General features: G+C 36.3%; 1 protein-coding gene across 2 annotated transcripts in view; it reads left to right on the forward strand.

The window, feature by feature from the left end:
• The window catches only part of ADK (adenosine kinase), a 302396-nt gene that overhangs the window by 17470 nt on the left and 264090 nt on the right, over positions 1 to 20836 (forward strand). For both annotated transcript variants that reach the window (XM_050899225.1, XM_050899226.1), the window contains exon 3: positions 19248 to 19301. In XM_050899225.1, the coding sequence (XP_050755182.1) occupies positions 19248 to 19301 (54 nt within the window). The remainder of the gene's footprint in view (positions 1 to 19247; positions 19302 to 20836) is intronic.

Consider the following 20836-nt stretch of genomic DNA (forward strand, 5'->3'; position numbering starts at 1 on the left):
ACAAGTTGAATTATCTCCTGGAACAGCATATGCTCTGTGAGCATTTCTTTACTGCCAAAATGCCTTTGTGGAGTATTGCATTATTTAAAGCAATAAGCAGTCCTCCAACAACAGTTTCACAGGGGACCTGCTGATAGTGTGATAGCTCTGGTAATAACCTGGAAACTGAGAAGCTTGTCTACCTTCTTCACACGTACCTGATTTTATTTCTAGCTCCCTCTTTGTGAGTGTATGCATAGTAGTCCATTTAACAAACAGACAAGCGTGTTTCTACTCTAAGTCCAACTACCTTTTGCAATACTTCCTGAAACGGGAATCAAATCCCACGCTTCCTCAGCTTGTGAAGGGAGATAAAATAGCAAACCTAGCTGTAGAACAACTGCTAGAATAAAGTTATCTATTCAAATGCTGCAGGGAGGTGCAAGAACATAGATATTTCAGGACTGTGAAGCATTTGACAGAGAAGTTGATCATACCAGCCTAGTCTCTCTGTTTTTTCTCGTCAAACGAGAGGTGCATCCATCTCTAGCCACGTAGTGTCAGCTCTTGGTATCTTCGCAGTGATCAAGTAACTTTGGAGTCTGTCTCTCGCCTCTTCAACTGGATGGGCATCTTTAATGGGGCCATCAGGCCAACTGGCCTCTGACTTGAGAAGGCAGCTTAGTAAAATGAGGAAAGAGTTTAGGTAAACACCCGTAAGAATTTTATACATTTAACTTTTTCACTGTTTCTGTTAGTTTATCCTCCTCTCTTGTATAACCAGTTTTAAGTGTAAATACCTTTGTTCAGAATACAGGACTTGATGCTGCAAGTTTAATCAACGTATGTTGTCAATGAAATGAGAGAATATTAAAATGAGTCCTGTAACCAGATTATTTTTGTAACTTCTATTAAGAAAATGTGAATGGAAACAGCATAAGATTGTGTAGAAAGCCTCAAGTGGTCCTCTTAACAATAGTTAAATGGCCTACAATACATGTTGTAAATAAACCTGAAAATAAATACATAATGCAGTCCTACCCCTGGCAGGTTTGAAACAGCTTGCCGCCATGTAATACTGGTTTGAGCAAATGAGCAGTATTGGTTGGGTGGGTATTTTTGGCTTGGGTTGTTAGCACAGCCCTGTCACCTTTCTTTCAAGGTGGATTTTGGTTTAATCTGGGCTTGAAAGTCTTTTGCTCTCTCGACAAGTTTTGGAAAGCTTTAAGCCTTTCCTAGACTATTTCTAGGAGAGGTGGTCTTAATTTATATCACAACAGATGGGCACAGTGAACTTCTGAGCTTTTCAGACCACATCAGCAGTCTGGCGTTACCTGAGCCAGAGAAGCTTTGGCCTCTGTCAGGTAGTTATGTTTTCTGGGTCTCATTTCTTATCTCTCTTCAGGGAGACAATCTGAAAAAGTGTTAGCAATGTTGATGGCACTGTTGAAAGCTGGTGATACCCAAAACCACTTCAGTTTCTGTTCACAGAGTTGGAGAGCAGTCTTGAAGTAAATATAATCCATTGTATGTCCTTGGTTTTTCTGTGTATCTGCATGAAAGAAATATCAGAAATGCTTTTTTTTGGAGGGGGGACTCCTTTCAATTTGCATTAACTTCATAACCTAACAGTATTTATTTTTGTTTAATTTTTCTAGGATATAGGTACTTGCTCAAAGAGCAGCATTTTATGGGAGGGAGGGGAAAGAATAGAAAAAGGATTGATGCTTTGTGGGTGAATTGCTAACTATAGCTACGGTAATCTGTGAAAGTAACTTTGCTAACAGGTATTCATGGAAGCTTTTGATGTACTCGGTTCTACCTGTGACATTTAACAGGAATGATTCCTTTACCTATTAAATCTGTTACAGGCATTTAAGAAGAACTTAATCTACACTATGTATATTAAACTGTAATAAAGCGGGCAAAGAAACTCTGATTAACATGGCAATGACGTTTTAAGACTCCATAGAAACTCAGTACTGCTGACTCCTGTAAATACTCCAATGTCCTGCTGTTAAAAGTTAGGAGATGACATCTGTTTTATTGCTCCCCTTACAGCACTCTGTTTTGCAAGTATTTAGTTTTGACATTTATCTAACTATAGTTAATTTTTAGGCTGTAGAGATCTGGTCATTACTTACCACCTCAAGTGCACATCCAGTGGTTGAGAAGCATGTGTTCACAGAATGGACAAATCTTCTCTTGCTGTTGTCCAACAGTTGGGTCTATGACTGCATGAACTGAGGAGGTGGAGAGAATAATTATTGACAAATTCATGTTGACAGAATTATTATGCTAGTCTTGGAACTTCTAAATATGTGAAACCTTGTATCTTCCCTAATTAGCCAGTGGGAAGGCAAGGAAAATATTTGTAATTGCCAGCACCTGTATGAGCATGTAAATATCTCTTAAAAAGGAGTGGAGATATAAGGGAAATTATGATATATGTCCTACTTCTCACATCAAGATTAAGGATGCTTATTGCTTTATTTCACTCTATTTTCTGGGCTTTTGATCAGAGCCACGATCTCACGAAATGAGGTATATTTACTAGTCAGGATGCTGAATTCCATTGTATTTGTCATCTCCAGCCTGATTATTTGATCACCATCATTGTCCACGATTACAAGTTGCTATTTGATTACTTATTGGTTGTCAAAGCAGCCAAGTCTTTTTCTCCTTGTGTTTTTTTTTTTTTCCTCTCCTTAAAATCAGGGTCTATGGCAATCTTTGCACAAGTTCATTGAAGGTGCTCAGTAAAGATCTGTAGTTTTTAATAGCTTTCATGCCCTGTATCATCTGCTCCTTAGTTCTCTTCCTTGACTTCTCTGTGACACTGTTGTAAATACAAACTATCCATAAACAAAGAAATGGGTTTATATTCTTTTTACTCTTCACTGGAAAAAAGTTTTGAAGAAATGGGAGAGGAAGAATGAATGGGGTCTTTGAAGTGTGTTTGTGTTTTGGAGTGGTGGTGATGGTTAATGTATGAAAAGAGAATATCATCACAATGAAGGAAGAAATGCTGCAATTTTGATCTGTAATTTCATAAGTATGGGTATGGATCTCCTGCAGTGTGCTACCAACCTGTCTGCAGCATTGAAAGTGGTTGGGTCATTACTGGAGATCCCAAGATGCTTGGTCATTCTCTACTCTCACTGCAGAGTACTGTTGGAGGCTGATGGATTAGTTAAGCACAAACTTTACTAATAGAGCAATGTTGACATCTGGTAAATTAAACTTTCTTGTTTGAGGCTGTTTAGTGCTTGCTGTGATGGAAGTGAAGAAGATGTACATATTTGATCTTTTTTCCACTCTTGTGGGAATTTGGATTATAAATTAGGAAAAGGTTTAAGAAGCAGTTGAAATGAAAAACATCTGCTTACTTGCATTAAATTTAGATCAGTCTATATAGCACAAGCCTTTGTAACTTCCCATAGCAAAAAAATCAAAACACCACGTATGCAGTTAACTCTAATAAAGTGGCTAAGGGTCTAAATAGCTTTTACACAATCAGAAGTGATTCTTCGTTCACCAAACTCAGGTTTCAACACAGTCTTAAGGCTTCAATGCAAAACAAGCCCTTCCCCAAAAGCACATGCTGGAGTGAGCTTGGAGACTGAGAAAGACAGGTGGTGATCCTGTACTAGGAGGCTGCAGGATCAAGGAAGGCACAAGCTGCAGATTCGGACTTTGCTGCCAGATTTAAGTGGGGGAAAAAACCCCCCAAACTTATAGCTTTTTCAGTTTCACTAATGTGTTTACTTTGACTCTGTGTGCTTCATCAACCCTCTGGGACAGGTTAATGGGTTTTTGTATTGCTTTGAGTTGGGGATTGTGTTATCTGTCTGTACAGTGCTGACTGTATGGAAAGTACATAGTAACAATTTTAAAACTTGTCCCTGAAAATTTACCCTTTTTTTTTTTTTTTAGAAGATAGCTTGCTGTATGATGTTCCATTGTTTCAATAATCCTTGTGAAAGATTGCTACTAAAAGTATCTGTTGCATTGGCTCATTTGGCAGAGAAGCTGAACAGCTGAGTGTTTCATTATTACCTTGTGTTTTTGAGTTGTATCTGTAGAAGTCAATTTAGCTTATCTCAGGGTCTGAACATGGAACATTGTTGAAACTGTTGAGCCAAATTGCATCATCTGACTGCTGGTAAATTATAAAAACTTCAGTGTTTGCTTGCAAAAACTTAGGGTAATGATGGCTGTCTTAAAAAGGTCCTCTCAGTACTAATGTGCCTATAAATTTGGTAGCGTTCCTGACAACATAATTAGAGCTTTCTACATGCCTGATAATTTCTCCTAGTGCATTTAGTTAAATGTGTATTTTAAATGAGTGGAAGATTTTAGTTAAGCTCCATTTGGAAAAGGCTATTTGACAAATCTGCCTATGCAATGACAGAGTTTTGCATGAGGAGCTGTGATGTTTTCAGGGTATACTGAGCTTGAGCAATGATTATAGAAGAGCTTGTAACTACTTATTTACCTGTAAAATAGGATGTAAGATGTTCATGAATAGGAAATATTCCACTCCTTGTTATCTCTTCTCTTTATTGTGTGTTTTCACTTTCTCAAATGCTTGCCTAGTAATAAACTGCAAATCGTAACATCATTTTTTTATTTTTCCATTTCTTCAGAAAACTTGCTAATTTAATACATGTCAACAGAACATGTCTAGTTTTTGGATTAATTGTTTTCTTTAGAATAACCTTGAGACACATGACAGACTGACACACACACCTTATCTGTATTTTCCCTTCACTCCCAAGAAAAAATATGTTTAACAAAACTTTGGGAGTTGCATTACAAGGCAAATGATGAAATACTGGATTCCATTTGCCTCCTCAATGCAAACAAGGAACTTTAAGTGAAAGATCTCTATGAATTAAGTGTCTCTGGTTTTTAAGTAGGCAATAATATTAAATGAAAAGACCCTTGCTGAAGATGTTTTTGGAAAAAGCTGCGTTTCTCACTAGAGAACTGGAGTCAATCCAAAACTAGATGGTAAAGATTTCTCTTTGAAAGTGGTACTTGCTGTTTGTACTGAAAAACTTTTCATCTTAGAGTTTCCTGATTTGCACAATTACAAGACTGATTTTTATTTAGGATACAGTAGATAAAAATTGTGATTCAAATTCTGGGTATGGTTGCAGGCATTCTTTTTAGTTACAGGATAATAAGATGCGATTTTAATATTGTTTTCCATTCCCCTCCTGCTTCTCCAAACCAACATTTCCAACAGCATAAGAAAGGCTAGAGTCTTTTTTTTAGTTACTATAGTAATATAGTGAAACAGTTTGATCACTCATGAATTGAAGAATAGAAGAGTCCGGTCAAAAATCAACGATTATTTGTCACATTCTCAGTTTTTTTTACTGTAGATGAAATTGATTTGTCATCTCTTAGAAAAGACGGCTTTTTAATGATAGCATTTCTGAAGTGGCTGGAATACCTTCAGCTTTCTAAAAATGTCAGTTTTTAAAAAATTAGATATTTAAGTAAATTATAATGCTCACTACTACTTGATTGGTTTGCTTCATTCAGGTCAGGCAATTTGCAATCTTAATAGCTTGTCTTCCCAAGTTATGTGTATCAAGATGAGAGGGATTCTGTCCTTCCTTTTGAAATTAAATACTATTTTTTAACATTTCTTTTTAGTAACTTGCTATTTCATCAGGCTATTCCTGAACAATGTGCAAATACCATGTCAGTGTTACTGTTAACTGTAATCTAAGTTATGAGGTGCTTATGCTGCTGATACTATGCTTGTGCTCTGCATCACATAACCACGTCCGGGCCTGCTCTGTGCTTTGCCTCTTCTTGTCCTGTTCCTTTCTGGAGTGTTGGACCTGTGGTCTCTGCTGTAGCCACAGGGAGAGGGTGGAGGCAGCCTGTCTTCCTCTTAATTACTGGTGTTCTTGTTTTCCCTTAGTCAAGGGCTGGAGAAGGGTAAACCAGCTGTTTGAGTGCTGTTTTATTTTATTTTTATCAGGGCAGAACCATCAGTACTCCAAGTTACTGGAGACCAAGTCTCTGTTGTGGATTTCAGGATGTCGTGAAGCCTGCATTTCCCTAATAAGTTCAGACTAAATGCAGAGCTGGGGACAAAGATCTTTCATTTCACAAACCCTTGATTCCCCTCTTTAATAGGATAATAGAATATTTCAGTGAAAGTGTTGTGTGCTCTTTTTTTAAGTTATTATCATGAGATTCAATTATGAGTTCATCAGTCACTGGTGTAGATGTTTGTGGTGCGTGTCCTGCTATGCCATTCAATTCTTATTTTGAACCTGTGCCAAATCCTATAAAACAGTGCTATATCTTTTAGGACAACTCAAAAATTGCACTCAGAAAAGCTCTGTGTCTTTGCAAGCTGTGTGAATTATTTTTAACATACAAATTATCTTCATTTTTTAGTTCTACTTTAAACCTGTGGGTTTATGTCTGTCTTATTATCACATGAAGACTAGAGAACTATGGCTAAACAATTTTGGGTGATTATTTTTCCAGCTTGCTCCAGTGATTTTTTTTTTCTTGCATTTTTTCCCTTGTCGTGAAGTGACAGCAAAAGTGACTAAGTTTCAGTGCAAGAATCTGAGATGCACATGACAAAGCATAAAGGGGAGCACACGACTGCCTAATATGACAAGCTGTAACAAGGGAACAGTAGCAAGAAGTTATAGAAATACAAATATTACCATGGTTGTTTTTTCAATCTTATTGTTGAGGCTATTTATTTCTTTAGTGTTGAGGCTGGATTTTATTGTTTTTGGGCAACAGGAGCTTCCTGCTGGTAGGAAGATGGACAAAAAAGATCACTGTAAAATTATGCTGTCGCTCTAGTCAGGAAGTGTACAGTCATCTTGCCTTCATGAGAAGTGAAACTATGACCAAATTCAGTGCCTGACCCCTCCAAGTAAAGGTGGCACACAGTCGCAACTATGGATATTAAGTCAATAGAAAGATAAAAATGGTACATGGTGATGCAGATGTTTTAATCCCAGTGTTTTACATGGCTTCAAGGTAGCATACTTTATCTGTTCTGTTTCAAGACAAGAACTGTAGTTACAATGTAAATCTTTTAATTTCTAATATTTGTATTTCCCGGATCTTCCAGTAGAAGAGGCAAAGTGTTCCAGAATCTCATGTGTCTGCTGGGAACTTTTTTTGTAGAGTTGCTGTGTGCAAAAGAGATCGAATACCTTCCCCCAGATCTGATTGCTATAACTTCATTTTTGCAAGAGTGTGTTCCAGTGTATTTCATTGAAGCTATTTTGGTTTTGAATTGTGCTTGTGATGTTACGTATAGCAGTACTAAACAACAACTAAAGTACTAAACAGAACACAACTGTTGGTCTACATTAGGTAAAGCATTTGGATGTGTATCTTGATTAGATATGATTTCAGTTTCAATGTTTGTAGTATTTTTAATCTAGATTGCAATTCCACAAGCTCGGAGTTATTGGAAATCACATTTCAGAGGATTGTGGGCTGGGAATTAGCTATCTTCTTTACTTAAGGGGAAAAAAAAAAAAAGCTAATGTTGCGACCTTTGCAAAAGTTAGCCTGTGCAAAATCCCTGACTTCTTTCTTTATCAGCTTTTGTGCTAGGGTCATGGCTAGCATATATGAGCTAAGGCAAACTGTAGAGTTGTATGAACAGATTCCATCACTTAAATACCAAATTAATTCAGATAAGTAAGTTGCTTTAGTAATTGCTAGCTTTTTATTGTTTTGAAAGCACCAACTACAAATTCCTGCTTTAGCCAATAACATCTGAGATGTAGCTGACTTGTTTTCAAAAGTAGGACACTTCAAGTGTTATGTGTAAATTGAGGTAAAAAGTTAATGAAAGAAGCCTGGCAACTTTACAACATAGGAGGATATTGAATTCCCAGTTTCGGTGGACTCACAAAATTAGAAATGCTCGCAATACCTTTTTCTACAAACAGCTCTGGGACAAAACTGTTGTTCAGCCAAAGTGGGAAGCTCTTCTGGGCCGTAAATAGCAGGAACTGTCCAAATACTTCAGTCCCTTTTTCCTCTGCCAGATCCTTGGATGTCTGGGCCTGATGTTGCAGCTACGACTGTGAGTGAAGGGTTAAGATATAAAACAGTGGCTATGGCTTGAGGCAAAAGGGAGGAACAGTTCTTCCCAGAAGCAGCAATTGCTGTTCTCAGTATGTCTGATCCTCTAGTGGCGGCAGAGCAAGGAGTTTATCTCTCAAGAGCTCCTCACTGAATCTCCGTCTTGGTATTGCTCCTTCATTTTTTAGGATGAAATTAAAATTTTCAGTGCAGTGAAGAAGCCTTCTCTGCCATTTTCCATATGCTACTTTTTTCCAATAAAGCTAATGCCTTTAGTGGCTTGGATAAGTCCTTTCAGCACGGCTGGAATTTCACAGTAACTGCAAAACTTGTCTGTAGCTTGCTGTTTGCTCTAGTCAGTGTTAAAAATCATTTTTAGAGAAGGCAAATTAAGGAACACGAACTCCCTGACAATTCTCTATTTAAGTTTCTGTAAGCTGAACTGTCCTGTAACAAGTGCTCAGGTGCAGAGACAGATGATGGAAGAGATCAAGCTTTTAGGCAGCATGAGGACTCATTTAGATTGCAATAATAGTATGGACTTGATACTTCTGCCTAGCCTGTCACAAACAGAAAGACATCCATAAAGTTGTATAACAGGAAAATAGAATATATCTTAAACTATATTTTTTACATAAATAAGAAAAAGTTTTAACTGGTATGTAAGACTCACTGTTAGTTTCCTTATGGTTTCTAAATGGAGCAATGCATTTTCCATTAAATATGGTTCACCAGTCTTTTTCTCTGTGTGCCTGTGAATGATGAAAAGGTCAATTCTTAGCATTTTTAAGACAATAAAGTATTTAACATCAATCAAGATTCAATCCAGTATCCTCCTTTTGGAGGATTTTATTGCTTGAAAGTAATATTCTGGGATGACTTTGTGATTTATGAGCTCTTCACTGGAGAATAATTGTCTTTTGCTGTGTCTTAATTGATTTTTATTGATGTGGTATTTCTTTCTTTGTACTAGAGATACTAAAATACAACTATTTTAGAAATTCGGTTTTCATTTTTTCTTTTAGAGATAGAGATAAACAGATCTAGTATGGGGACAAAGTTGTAATTGTGTTATGAAATGTATTGCATGTTGATGGAGCCTAACACTGTTGTTTTATGTTTGCAACAGTGTAATGTTACTGCCTTTGTTAGTTTGTCCAAAGTATTAACCTGTATTTTATTGTAGAAGCAGAGCCTATTGAACTTCATCCTGATACGTAAAGCACACTGCTTTACAAGTCTGCCTTCTCCTTAGAAGAAGGAGATGAGGGATTCGTTTTCAAGCTCAGTTGCATTGCTGGCAGTGCTATTCATGTATGGCACACAGAGAGTCTTTATTTAGAAGAAATTGTGAAAATAATCTGTAAATCTAGGCAGGAGAATCTCAGGGTCATGTCCACAACCACACTACTCTGCCTTTGCTGAATGACATTTTGTTACAATTTCCTTCTCAAAGCAGAGCTTCTTATGCAGCAGCGAGGTATTTGGGGAATTTCAGTACTAATGCTGACAGGATCTGTTGTAGGACTGTTACAAGTTGGTCTAACAATAAATTTTAAAGTGACAATAGCAAGTAATTGTGGATAACTAGGAAGAGAACAGGAACCCTTCCAGTTTATTACTGTTCGGATTATGTACATGTTACTTTTGTTGGCTTTTTTTGGTAAGTTTTTATGCAAGTGAAACTTTAAAGCAAGTTTGTGAAAGCTGGTTTGTGTTTATAATCAAAATGAATTCATCTACAAACCAATGTTTATTTCTGGTTGAAGAAAATCGGTGTGTAAAGGTTAGGTTATGATTTCAGAAACAATGCAAAATGACTGGTATGACTAAAGAAATGATTTAAATATTGAAGGCTCAAAGAAATAATATTAAAAGAATATGTTAAAGAGTTTAGTCTATAAACAGAACTGCATGTAGTTCTGCACAAATTGAATTAATATTTTATTCCTTGATGAAGTTACTAAAGGTCAACCAAGTATCTTTCTACCAGTGTAATGAGTATAGAATTCAGAGTACCAATTTCCAAAAAATTTTACAGAGTGTGTACAGCTTTTTAAAAGGTGCTTGCTGTCAGATATTTCAAAAATTATTACTGAAAAAACATTTTTCTTTAGCTGTATACTGGAAGTGTTTAGATGTCTTAAATTTTTAGCTCGCTAGTTTATAGTTAAGAAAACTGTTTTGACAAGGCCACCACTATATGCTTAAGTCGAGAGTGATAGGGCTGACCCTATTAAATGATCATAGTTTTCTGCAGTCTGGTGATTAACAGGCTTTGAACTTTCCTGGTTTTCTTAATCCCTTTTAATCATTTAAACCTATTATTGTTTTGACTTCAATTTCAAAAGCCCTTTAAATCTGTCTTACAATATTAATAGCTGATTAAAGTCCTGATTTCCAACCATATTATCAGTGGGGAGTCTTATCTTATTACACTGAATAATTTAGAAACAACTATTTAGGAAAATGTTGATCTAGGAGGGGGAAAAAAATCCCAAAGAGGAAACACCAGAAAAACTATACCTAGTAATGTTTATATTTAAATTAGCGACCATATCCATGCAAGAAACTGGGGAAACAAAATGCTTCTAATTTATGACATCAATAACTATTTCTTTTTTCTTTTAGGTTTCAGGAGTGTAATTTTAAGTTAATTCTGTGTTGAAATTTAAATCCATCTTTCATTTTCATAATAAGTATTGTGGTAAAAAAATCTTCTGCTAATATTTTTGGGATCCCTTTCACCCAGAAATTCCAAGTTTTTTTTCTGAAAAACAGAGGTTTGTATGGGATGTGATGCAGCCAAATAAGACTCCAGTCATACCAGTACACAAGAACTGGGTACTAATAACTGGGTAAAAATGAAAACACCAGAAATTCCTCCATGGGTTCTCCAAGATGGTCCTTCATTCTCTCAGCCCTGACATTTCTATTCCAGTAGCAGTGTTTAAAGTCTGGAATTTTTTTATAAATGAAATGGCCAAGATCTGTGGTTTGAGTTGCACTCAGCATTTGCTTAAGGAAAAGTTTTTTGTTTTGTTAAGCAGTGTAATTTTCTGCCAGGACAATGCTACATGCTCTTTCACTAGCTGGACTTGATTCTTTGTCATTGATAACTATGAAGTAATTTATTTTCAACAGTCTTCAGACAGAAGTATCTTAACCTTCTATTACTATTTTTTCATGTCTCTTTCCCATTACCACTAGTGTGTGCTTTACTCCTACCTACATTTCTTCTTCCCAAGCTAAATGTTTTAGCCACATGTTTTTCTGTTTAAAAATGGAAGGGGACAAAATAATTAGTGAGGCTGACTGCTCATTGTTGGCTTTTTTTGCTCATTTTTGTTTTGTTTGTTTGCTCTTTCTTATTTCTATATTAAAGTAGTTCATTGATGTCTTCGATGTTTGACATAAGTTGGAAGCTCGGGTTGAGTTAGTTGCAGATTATGACACCTGTTTTCCCCCCTCTCCAAGTTACTACTCTGTGGGATGCCTTTACCCCCCTACCCGTATTTTTATTCTTTTTATTTACCTACTTGGCTCTGCATCTGTCTGTATTTTGAAGTTACTGTGTTTGAACGGGTTCATCTTACTGTCTGCTAGAATGTTCTATTGTTGCTACATACCCTTGCCAGTCTGCTGTCTTCTATGGATTTCATCAGTAGCTACTGTACTTAACTCTAGATCACTCATAAACGTGTGGCATAGTGTTGGGTCTAGCGCTGATCCATGTTGAAGTCAGAGATGTGCATTCTCTCACAGCCCTAATACTCTCCTAAAGGAATGTCTGAAAAGTCTTTTAGGCCATTTCCTCTTTTGTTGGTATAAGTGGACTATTGCAAAACTTAGATTTTTCTGGAAGCAGGCTTTGGGATTGTATTGTTATCATACAATCCCTCTTTAATCTTTCAGTTTTTCAAGGAAGAGATTCTGGACTTGCATTTTGTATTTGGCAACAAAGCAGTATCTATTCAGTAAGGATTTTTTCTAACATTGTCTAACCTGTACAAGGTCATCCTAGAGTAACAATGAATGATAATCAGCTGTCATTAAACCCAGAAATTAATGTAGAAGGGGTCCCTGTTTTGCTGTCAATTTGAGGCCAAGAAAGAATGTGAAAAGGTAGGGAGGGCCAGCTGCCCTGTTATGGAATAGGAGAGAGGCTAAAGGGGAGAGAAATTTTGAGGGAATGGGGAGTGTGGTGCCTTTCAGATGATGAAGCTGGGAGACTATAGCAAAGCAACAGAGGAATTTACGGAAAAAATGAAAAAGCAGATGTATTAAACTGGCGGAATAAAAACAGTGCAAGTCAGGCAAGAGACTGAGACTTTCAGGATATGAATCAAAGCCCTTTAATTTGTTTTTTTTTTTAATGGAGGAAAAAAGATGTCTTAAAACAAATATTTGGACTAGGGTGTATGTATGTGTCAGTTACACAAAACTTTAATTTTGGTTTAGCTGGTTGCATCTGGTCCATGATGAATTTGGCTGCTGAATTTATACATAAGGTGTGGTCTGGGTTGTGGTTTTTTGTTTTCATCTTGATTTGGAAAATGCACAGCCCCTAGAATCTGGCTTAGCAAGCTTGAAGTAATGATCAAAACAAATACAAGTCATGGTACTTACACTCGGTATTTGTGTACATGAAAAAAAATTACTAGGCTAATCAGAAGAGTAAGGCTACGTTATTAGACTTAACTGAAATTTCTAAGCAACTGTAGCCTTGTCAAAATGCAGAAATACTGCCTTGCTTTAAGTAGTAGTTTACTACTTTAGGAAAAGCAGTTCACTTATTGCCTTTTGATCTCTGTATAGATCACGTCAGAAGAAATGGAGTTAGCAGTTATGGCAGCATTACTCATTCTGTCTGATAAATTGCAGATGGAAGTTGAGAAACAGGCTGATCTTCTATACCCATCCCCCATAAATCTGATGTGTTAGAAATATTTTGGGAGCTTCTGTTGGGCTTGCTGTGTGCATTGGTCTGTAAATGCTCATGAGGATGCACTGTTGTAGCAGGTTCACACATTGCTGTGTTTCTGACCTGAAAGATCTTGTGGGATGTGTTAACTGCATTTGGTAGAAAGCAGTCAATACAGTCTGAAAAAGGATGTGTGAGCACCGATGACCCATAGGCTGATTGTCCTAGTTTTTACAAGATTAATAATTAAGAAAAACCAACAGAAAAAGGACTGCATTTCTTTTTTTAGAACAGCGAAAGTAGCCTTAACATAACTTGAAAGTTGAAGCAACATGATTGCTGAATCATTCTTATGGAAACTTCTTTAGATTAACCTGAAATACAAGATGACTATACTGAAGTCCTTAAGGTTTCTTAATGGCTTTGTTGAAAATTTATGAAGAAATGCTTCTGCAGAGCTCTATCTTAAAAGGTCTTTTCTTTTATTGATGAAGCATAGCCTAGTATAGCATAAATTCTACTTGTCTTTTCCAGTTAATACAACCAACATGCTTTAGGTCTCTGACAGAGAAATTGAACTCTGTTCCTTTTTTTGATGACTTTTATGCAAAGTTCACAGAACATCTTGGAAATCTACCCTTTTATACATTCCATTTTTAATCAATCTGGGAAATACTTAAAACAGTAACTGCAGCAAAGCATGTCAAGTACAATAAGCTTATGGAATAGCAAAGCCCCAGTGCATTTAAAAGGGAGCAAGGTTGGTCAGAGCCACGTACTGTGGCAAAAAGTTCCTATTTATTTGTACATCAAAAAAGGCAGAGGAATGTCTGCACAGGTATATGTTTAGAGCTTCCTAGGGTGCTTTACTGTTGCAACTTTGTATTACTGAAATAGTTTTAATCTTTTTTTATGCTGACTACTTACACTGATGGTTAATGAAAAAAAATTCTTTTATCTCTAGCATCTTGTTCCTTCACAAGTATTCTTGAAAAGATTGATGAAAATATTACCCTGATATGTACACAGTTTTTTGTACCTCTTTGTTTCTGGGTAGCCTGTGTGATGGAGATTTTGTCTTGGCTCTTCTGGCCCAAGCAGCAGTGTATATGTCTGTGCTGATTTTTAGTTTGATATCTGTGCAATTTTTAGCTATTGTTTCTATATAAGTTTTTGCTTAGGTTGCTGGATTCAAGTCAGAAATTTTGAAAGGTGAATTAATTTTGAAGCTATGAAGATGTATTGCCATTTTTTAAACCTGTTTGCTCATCATCAGTTTTTATTTTGGGCCTCAGGACAGGTGAGTTTTACCAGCTTTACAGGAAACTCTGGTTCGTAGAGCAGATCTGAACTTGATATTCATTTGGAGTTTTTCACCAGTACATATTTAGCGTAGGCTGTGTTTTCTTTTTAATTTGGTTAAGGCTTTGTAAAATCGGATGCTGCCTGAAGGGAACTGTGCCTTATGGCTGTTTTTTACATTAAAAGCATTATTGTAAAAATGCTGACTACAGTCCAAGCACATTAATTTTCATACTCTCTCTTATTAGGAGCTGGGAAATAAAAAAGCGTTGAGTTGTAGGATTACCATTTCAGAAGGATCTTTAAAATGCATTGCACAAGTCAGAGCTGAACTTACAGGTTCTAGTATGCTTAAAAAATGAAAAGCAGACATTTTAATAAAAATGTTACATTTCTGCAAAAACCGAAATTGAGATGATAAACTTGTAGGTGAATGCTAGGGAAGTCATATACATGCAAGAGGAGAAGAGTATGCTGCCATCATTGGGGTGGTTTTTTGTTTGGTTTTTTGGTTTTTTTTTTTTTTTTTTGTAGCACTATAGCCAAATAGAACATGTTGGTCAGAGTTGTACCTCTAGCTGTTACACACAGTAAAAGTCTTCCAAGTGGCCTTGGCATTTTTTTGATAGAGTATATTTAGCTGTATGTACAGCCAAATTTCCTTAACACCATTCTGGCTCTGTATAATATCTATCCTCAGAATGCCTGCAATAATCTTTTAGTCTGGGTCTGTGCTACTTAATTTTCAGGCTTGTGGAAAGGGAAAATATTTAAGATTAATGTAGTTGTGAATTTATAATTAATGCTTTAGGGGGCTAAGTTTGATATTATGTATGTATCTGCATGTATATAAAATTTGGTTCTGTAAACAGAATAATTAGGAAGGAAGAAAATAACATGAAGTTCAGATCTGAATTCTGGTAGAGTTATTGGTTACAGTAAACAAATGAGGAAAAAAGATTGAAAGGTTCAGGATAGCTTTGTCTTGGGAAGTTGAAAACATCCTTGATAATTAAAATTCAATTATTTCCAAGATTTTTCTCATTGAAATATATCCCTAGATTGTTAATGTTCTGAAGTTACGGAGTTAGGGATTAATGGGAGGCATTCAAATCACCTTGCTCAGCGGGCTAATTTAGACATCCTGTATCACTATGCCACATTGTAGTCATAAGACAGAGAGATGCTTTTCTGGAGTGTGAATTGGAGTTGGGCCTTTGTTTCTTGATGAAACATAGGGGGATTAGCTTGCTCATTTGTCCTGGTAAGTTAAATGCCTAAACATGCCTTTTTTTAACCAGGTTGGAAAGAATACTGTTTAAAAAAATTATCTCGACGCTGAGAAGAGTAATGTAAAGCACTGTGAAACTTATCATTTAAACTCCAGTTAGAGGATGGAAGATAGAATAATGATCTCTGGTAGCTCCTGTCTGTAGCTAGGTGACTTGAGCTTTGATCAGAAGAGGGTATGTTGGAGTGACTATGATGCAATGACATCTAGAGGTTAGACCAAGATGATGTGGCTTAAGAAATTCCATGAGGAACTGAGTTTGGGGAGAAAGCTGCTGTCTTCCAAAAGTGAAAGTTTTACTCAAGGTACAGTCAGCCTATTGGACTGTCAGAAGCCGTCAGCTGTGATGCTCAGAGGCTGGGGTGTGTGTATCTGGGCAGGCAGCTGCACCAGTTTGGTGGAAATATGCAGCTGTGCAGTGTGATAATTGCTGCAGTTGGGGCACTTCTGTCCATCTTCATGGTTGTGTGCAGCTGCCATTTTGAAGGGGGTGGCTGCAACATTGGCTACTCTTCCAGTAGATTAAATGTCTGTGAAGGACATATCAAAGTGCTTAAATGTATCATTTTTGAAATGTACTACAGTTTGTTTTGACACTTACCTACAGTCTTGCTGTAGACCCTTGCATGTTTTTATTCTTGCGTCCCTTTTTTGAAATAGGATCTTGAGCAGTAATGAAGAGACTATTAACGTTTTGAAACTGTATCACAGTTTGGTACTGGATAGTTAAAAAGAATAATCATTATGTAACATTCTAGGATGTGTTGAACTTTGAATTTCACAGGGCAGAAAATAGAAAAAGTGAAGTTGTGGTCCCTTCAGTTCCTTTGCCCACTTCCACAGCATATTTGCTTCTCTTCTACTTACTAGTTTAATACCAGGCATGTAAATGTATAATACATATATAGTATGTTGTTCTAGTTGCTTAGATGGTTTTAAATGTCCTTATTTTAAATTTTTCAACTGCATATCTTTAGCTTCAATTTTGCATTTAGTATCCTTGTCTCCTAAAATGTTTTTTAGAGAAATTCTCCCAAATCTAACTTTCATCAGTTAGGAAGCGCCAATTAGTGCTTATCAATCTTGCCTACACGTGTTGGGAAATACTATGTAAGCTGTTCACTGTGCTAGTTGGACATTTAAATTTATTAAATACTTCAGCAGCTGTGTGTGAAATATAATATGCATTCTATCTTAATGCATGAAGTACTAATAAAAGTTTGAAGTCTACAAGCCTGTCCCTTTGTGGGAAATTTTCTTTGACAAGTTGCTGTCAAAGCAATACCTTCAGAGGTCAAGGAAGAATATTTGAAAAATGCCATTTTCATGGTGAAAGAAGGGGGTGGTGGTGAAAAAGATTAGTTAAGCTAAGGTTCACCAAAGGAACCATTCTGCAGACCTCAGGGGTAGCAACTGTGTCCCTCCTGCACCCCTCTGTGGTATGTCAGTAACATACTTGAGGTGAAAATCAGACTTCTGTTAAACAGCATTCCCGACATTACACGGTTTCTGTTGTAGCTGACTTACTAGTGTGAGTAAGTAGTAAAGGGTTGTATTTGGTTTTTTTCCTCTAAATAATTGTGGGGGTTAAATTGTTGTTTAAAAAAAAAAGTGAAGGAACAAGGAATCTGGAAGATTTTAAGTAGCTCAGGTGTAGATATTATTTCTATATCCTAAGCAGATAAAATTGTATTCAGTTCTAGCGGAAGTAGTCTGATTTCTGGTCAGAGGAAAAGCATGCAGTCTTGTTTTTAGTGAAGAATGGTTGTGACTCTATGCGGCTGTACTTTTTAATGGGTAAAATGATCTTCATTTACAAAAAGGATTGCATATTAGCCAAGGGTATATCTGTCTATGACAGGCAGATCCTTTTAACAAATGACCTGATTTAATTTTAAGTAAGATTGCAAGTTGCATAAGAGAAGTTAGTGTCCTTGGACTTCTGAAAGATGTTCCTTTTAGAATTTCCTGGTAGCTCTTTGCTTTTTCTCTGATATATAAGTATTTGCTATCAATAAAATGCTTCTTAAGACATGACAAATGGAGATATCAGGGAGGTGTACAGCATTACGAAGAGATTGGAATTGGGCTAGACCTTTTTTCATTAAAGAAAAAGAGCCTGATACTGTTCACTACAGAAAACATTGATTTGGAAGTAAATGTAAGATCACAACAGTTGAAATTTGTGGCTTAGACTGATAGGATGGTAAACTATAAAGAAGACTTGGCAATTAAACCAAGTGACCTGAATCTGTTACTGAACAATGTGTTAACAGTATAGTCTGCTTGCTGTAAGAGTCAAATGCAAACCCTGCATTTAGAAGGAGAATGTGGATGGACCCCACTGTATCCTGATTAGAAGTGACTACATGAAGGATTTAGCAGCAAAGTGGATAAATGGATGCAAGTCAGCATGATACTATGGCAAATAACCTAAGGCAGTTTCTGCATATGTAAACCAGAAAAATGAGTCAGTCAGTCGGTGTCTTCTATGTTTGAATGCAACATGAGTGAGCTTGAGAATGCGTCCGGGGTTGATGCTTGCATTTTAAAAGGATGCTGAAAAAATAAATTTCAGAAAGTATCATCAGAAAATGTTATAAGGAATAGAGAACATATATTTTATCTGTTTATTTAAAACAAAAATCAATTTGCAACATAGCTTGATTGTAGTTGGTTGGTGACCAGAATCTTTCCTCAGGAGTAATTTATGGTTTTACAGTTGACTGGAGCAAGGAACAAAAAGAGGGCAAAGGGACAGTGGGAACCTTCTGCCTTCTGCAGTGTGAGCAGTTAACTGTTTGCAGAATTATCAAATGGACACGACTTTTAGCTGCTTACATTATGTATGACTGTCTTACAAACCAATCAACCAAAAAAACCCCAAACCCAAAAAGCCAAATCCCACAGAAAACTATAGCAGTTAGTTTTGTGGAGTATTTTGAGATGGCAAAAGATTTTGCTCTGAGGCAGGACAAAAGTGAGGTCACTTCTTAAAGGTTTTCCAAAGTGAGTGACAGTGCAGCCTGCAGCATGACTAGTAGTAGCCTGTCCTGAGGGAGACTGGGTTCCTTTTCCCCTCCTATTCAGACAGTGTAGGCAGCCTATTCTGTTAAATTGCCTATGAGGTTAAGCTAGCAGAGACAGTTTCTTTCTCTCAAGCTCTCACTTTCATCAGAGGTTGCCTGTATGGACTGCAGAAACTTTCTTAAGTAGCCTGTTGTTAAAGTATATTTTTTCTATGGAATGTTTTTGGTATTGATTATAATAGTTTTATTTGGTACAGGGGGAAACACTACAGCCAGTTCTAGTGTTCACATCGTCTGTATTCCTCACTGTCATGTTCTGTCAGATCCAAATTATAAGATCAATGTACAGTTTATGGTATGAAGTGCAATAATTTTGGATATATAGAAAGGCAAAGTATCTGATATAATTGAAGCCGTGATATAAAGCAAAAGTTTTGTGTGATGTTAAGTTTACTTTAATAAACACATAATACATTTTTTATAGAATTTTGCTGTCTTTGCAATACCTGAATCAACAAATATTACATAGTTTAATAATTTGCCAGTTTGAAACTATAAAACTACATTTTATGGCTATGTTCTCAAAGGAGTAATGGCTTTGTGTTTTGTGGTTTTTTTCAAGGTATGGGCTGAAGCCAAACGACCAAATTTTGGCAGAGGAGAAGCACAAAGAACTGTAAGCTCTTTTATGGTGATATACATGCATGTTATGTATGTACATAGAAAAGTAAATATATATATCTTATTATTAAAGACCTGAAGCAAAAATTTTGCGTTTTCATAAATAGCTTCTGCTCTTCAGTATTGTCTGCTGTAAATTACACAACTTGTCTGAAAACTAATGGTTTAAAAAAAAAATTAAAATTTTTTTCATTAATTTGTTTTAAAAATTCTTTTCTTAACTGCAGTTGGTACATATGCAATTTAAATGTCTCAGTGTTCATCCTAGTTGATGTTTTATGTATGACAGTAGTTATACTAACAGCTACTGCCTGCCTGCAGTATGTCTGTGTATAAGTGAAATGTTTGTTTATATCTGGCAGACATGAAGAGGAAGATTTTGTTTTTTCAGGTTCAGTGTCAGCTCATCATTTTAATTTGCCTACTCGTGTGATATCATGGCCATTCCCACCTTTGCGAACTCTCATCAACACAGTTGGGCTGTGATGTGGACTGTAGCTAAGAGTCACCAGTACTCTGTCACTTATACCGAATTTTTTCCTTGTTTTGGCTAATCTGATTTTGTAGCCTAAAAACTCTTGTTCCTGGGAAAAAAATATGATCCATTGTTGAATGGATCATTCTATTGTCTTGCAGGAGAAGTAGCCATAGGAAGCTTAATCAAATATTGCAATAACAGCATATTCAATTATTTTGCTCCTTCATTAAAGATGTGCCCAAATTTGAAGCTTGAAATTCAAATTTATTCTGATTTTTAGATAGTCTTCCATGTTCGGGCAAAATAACCTTTATTTTTTATTTTGGCACACTATGTACTAAAATACAAAAGCTCTACAATTGAGTTGAAAGCAAATACTGGGTACTGTGCATAAGCATGTGTATATATATTTGGAAAACGCAAAGTAAAAAGACTGGTAGGTATTGTCCGCATATTATCTAGATATGCGGAAGGGGGATTTTGACTTTGTATGCCTGGTTTTGAAACCTCTGTGGGTTTTTTTGTTTGTTTGTTTTCCAATTATGGTAGCTTTTAAAACAGATACTGAAGTTCTCCAAGTTACTGACTTTTGAACTGTATACATGTTTTGAAAGTGGAGGGGACTTATCAGAGCTTGGTATGCTTTCTGTGATGACTGATTAGCTCAATCAAGAGTTACTATAGCAAATGGGAGAAAAGTACTCAATAAAAGATGGCACAATTGGAACATTCCTGCTAACTTGTATATGTAAGCATACAAGTTCCATAAAAGCAATACTATAATACTTTTTATTTCAGAATTTACTTCAGAAATTCTCCTGTTCTTAAAGTTCTTCATTATGTGAAGTAATTATCTCTCTTATTACTGCTGTTTTTAATTCCCGCACATTAATACCGCTGGCTGAAGAGCTATACCCAGTGCATGAATTCCAGTTTCCTTCTTGACTCATTCACTCACTGTTCTCCATGAGCTGCCTGAAAAACGTTCTATGTGAATGTCCTCTTTGCCATCCCTCAAATCTGTATTATGTAACTACTTTTTTTTTTTTTGA

This window comes from Gymnogyps californianus, chromosome 6 (genome assembly GCF_018139145.2).
Source record: "Gymnogyps californianus isolate 813 chromosome 6, ASM1813914v2, whole genome shotgun sequence".
Lineage (NCBI taxonomy): Eukaryota > Metazoa > Chordata > Aves > Accipitriformes > Cathartidae > Gymnogyps > Gymnogyps californianus.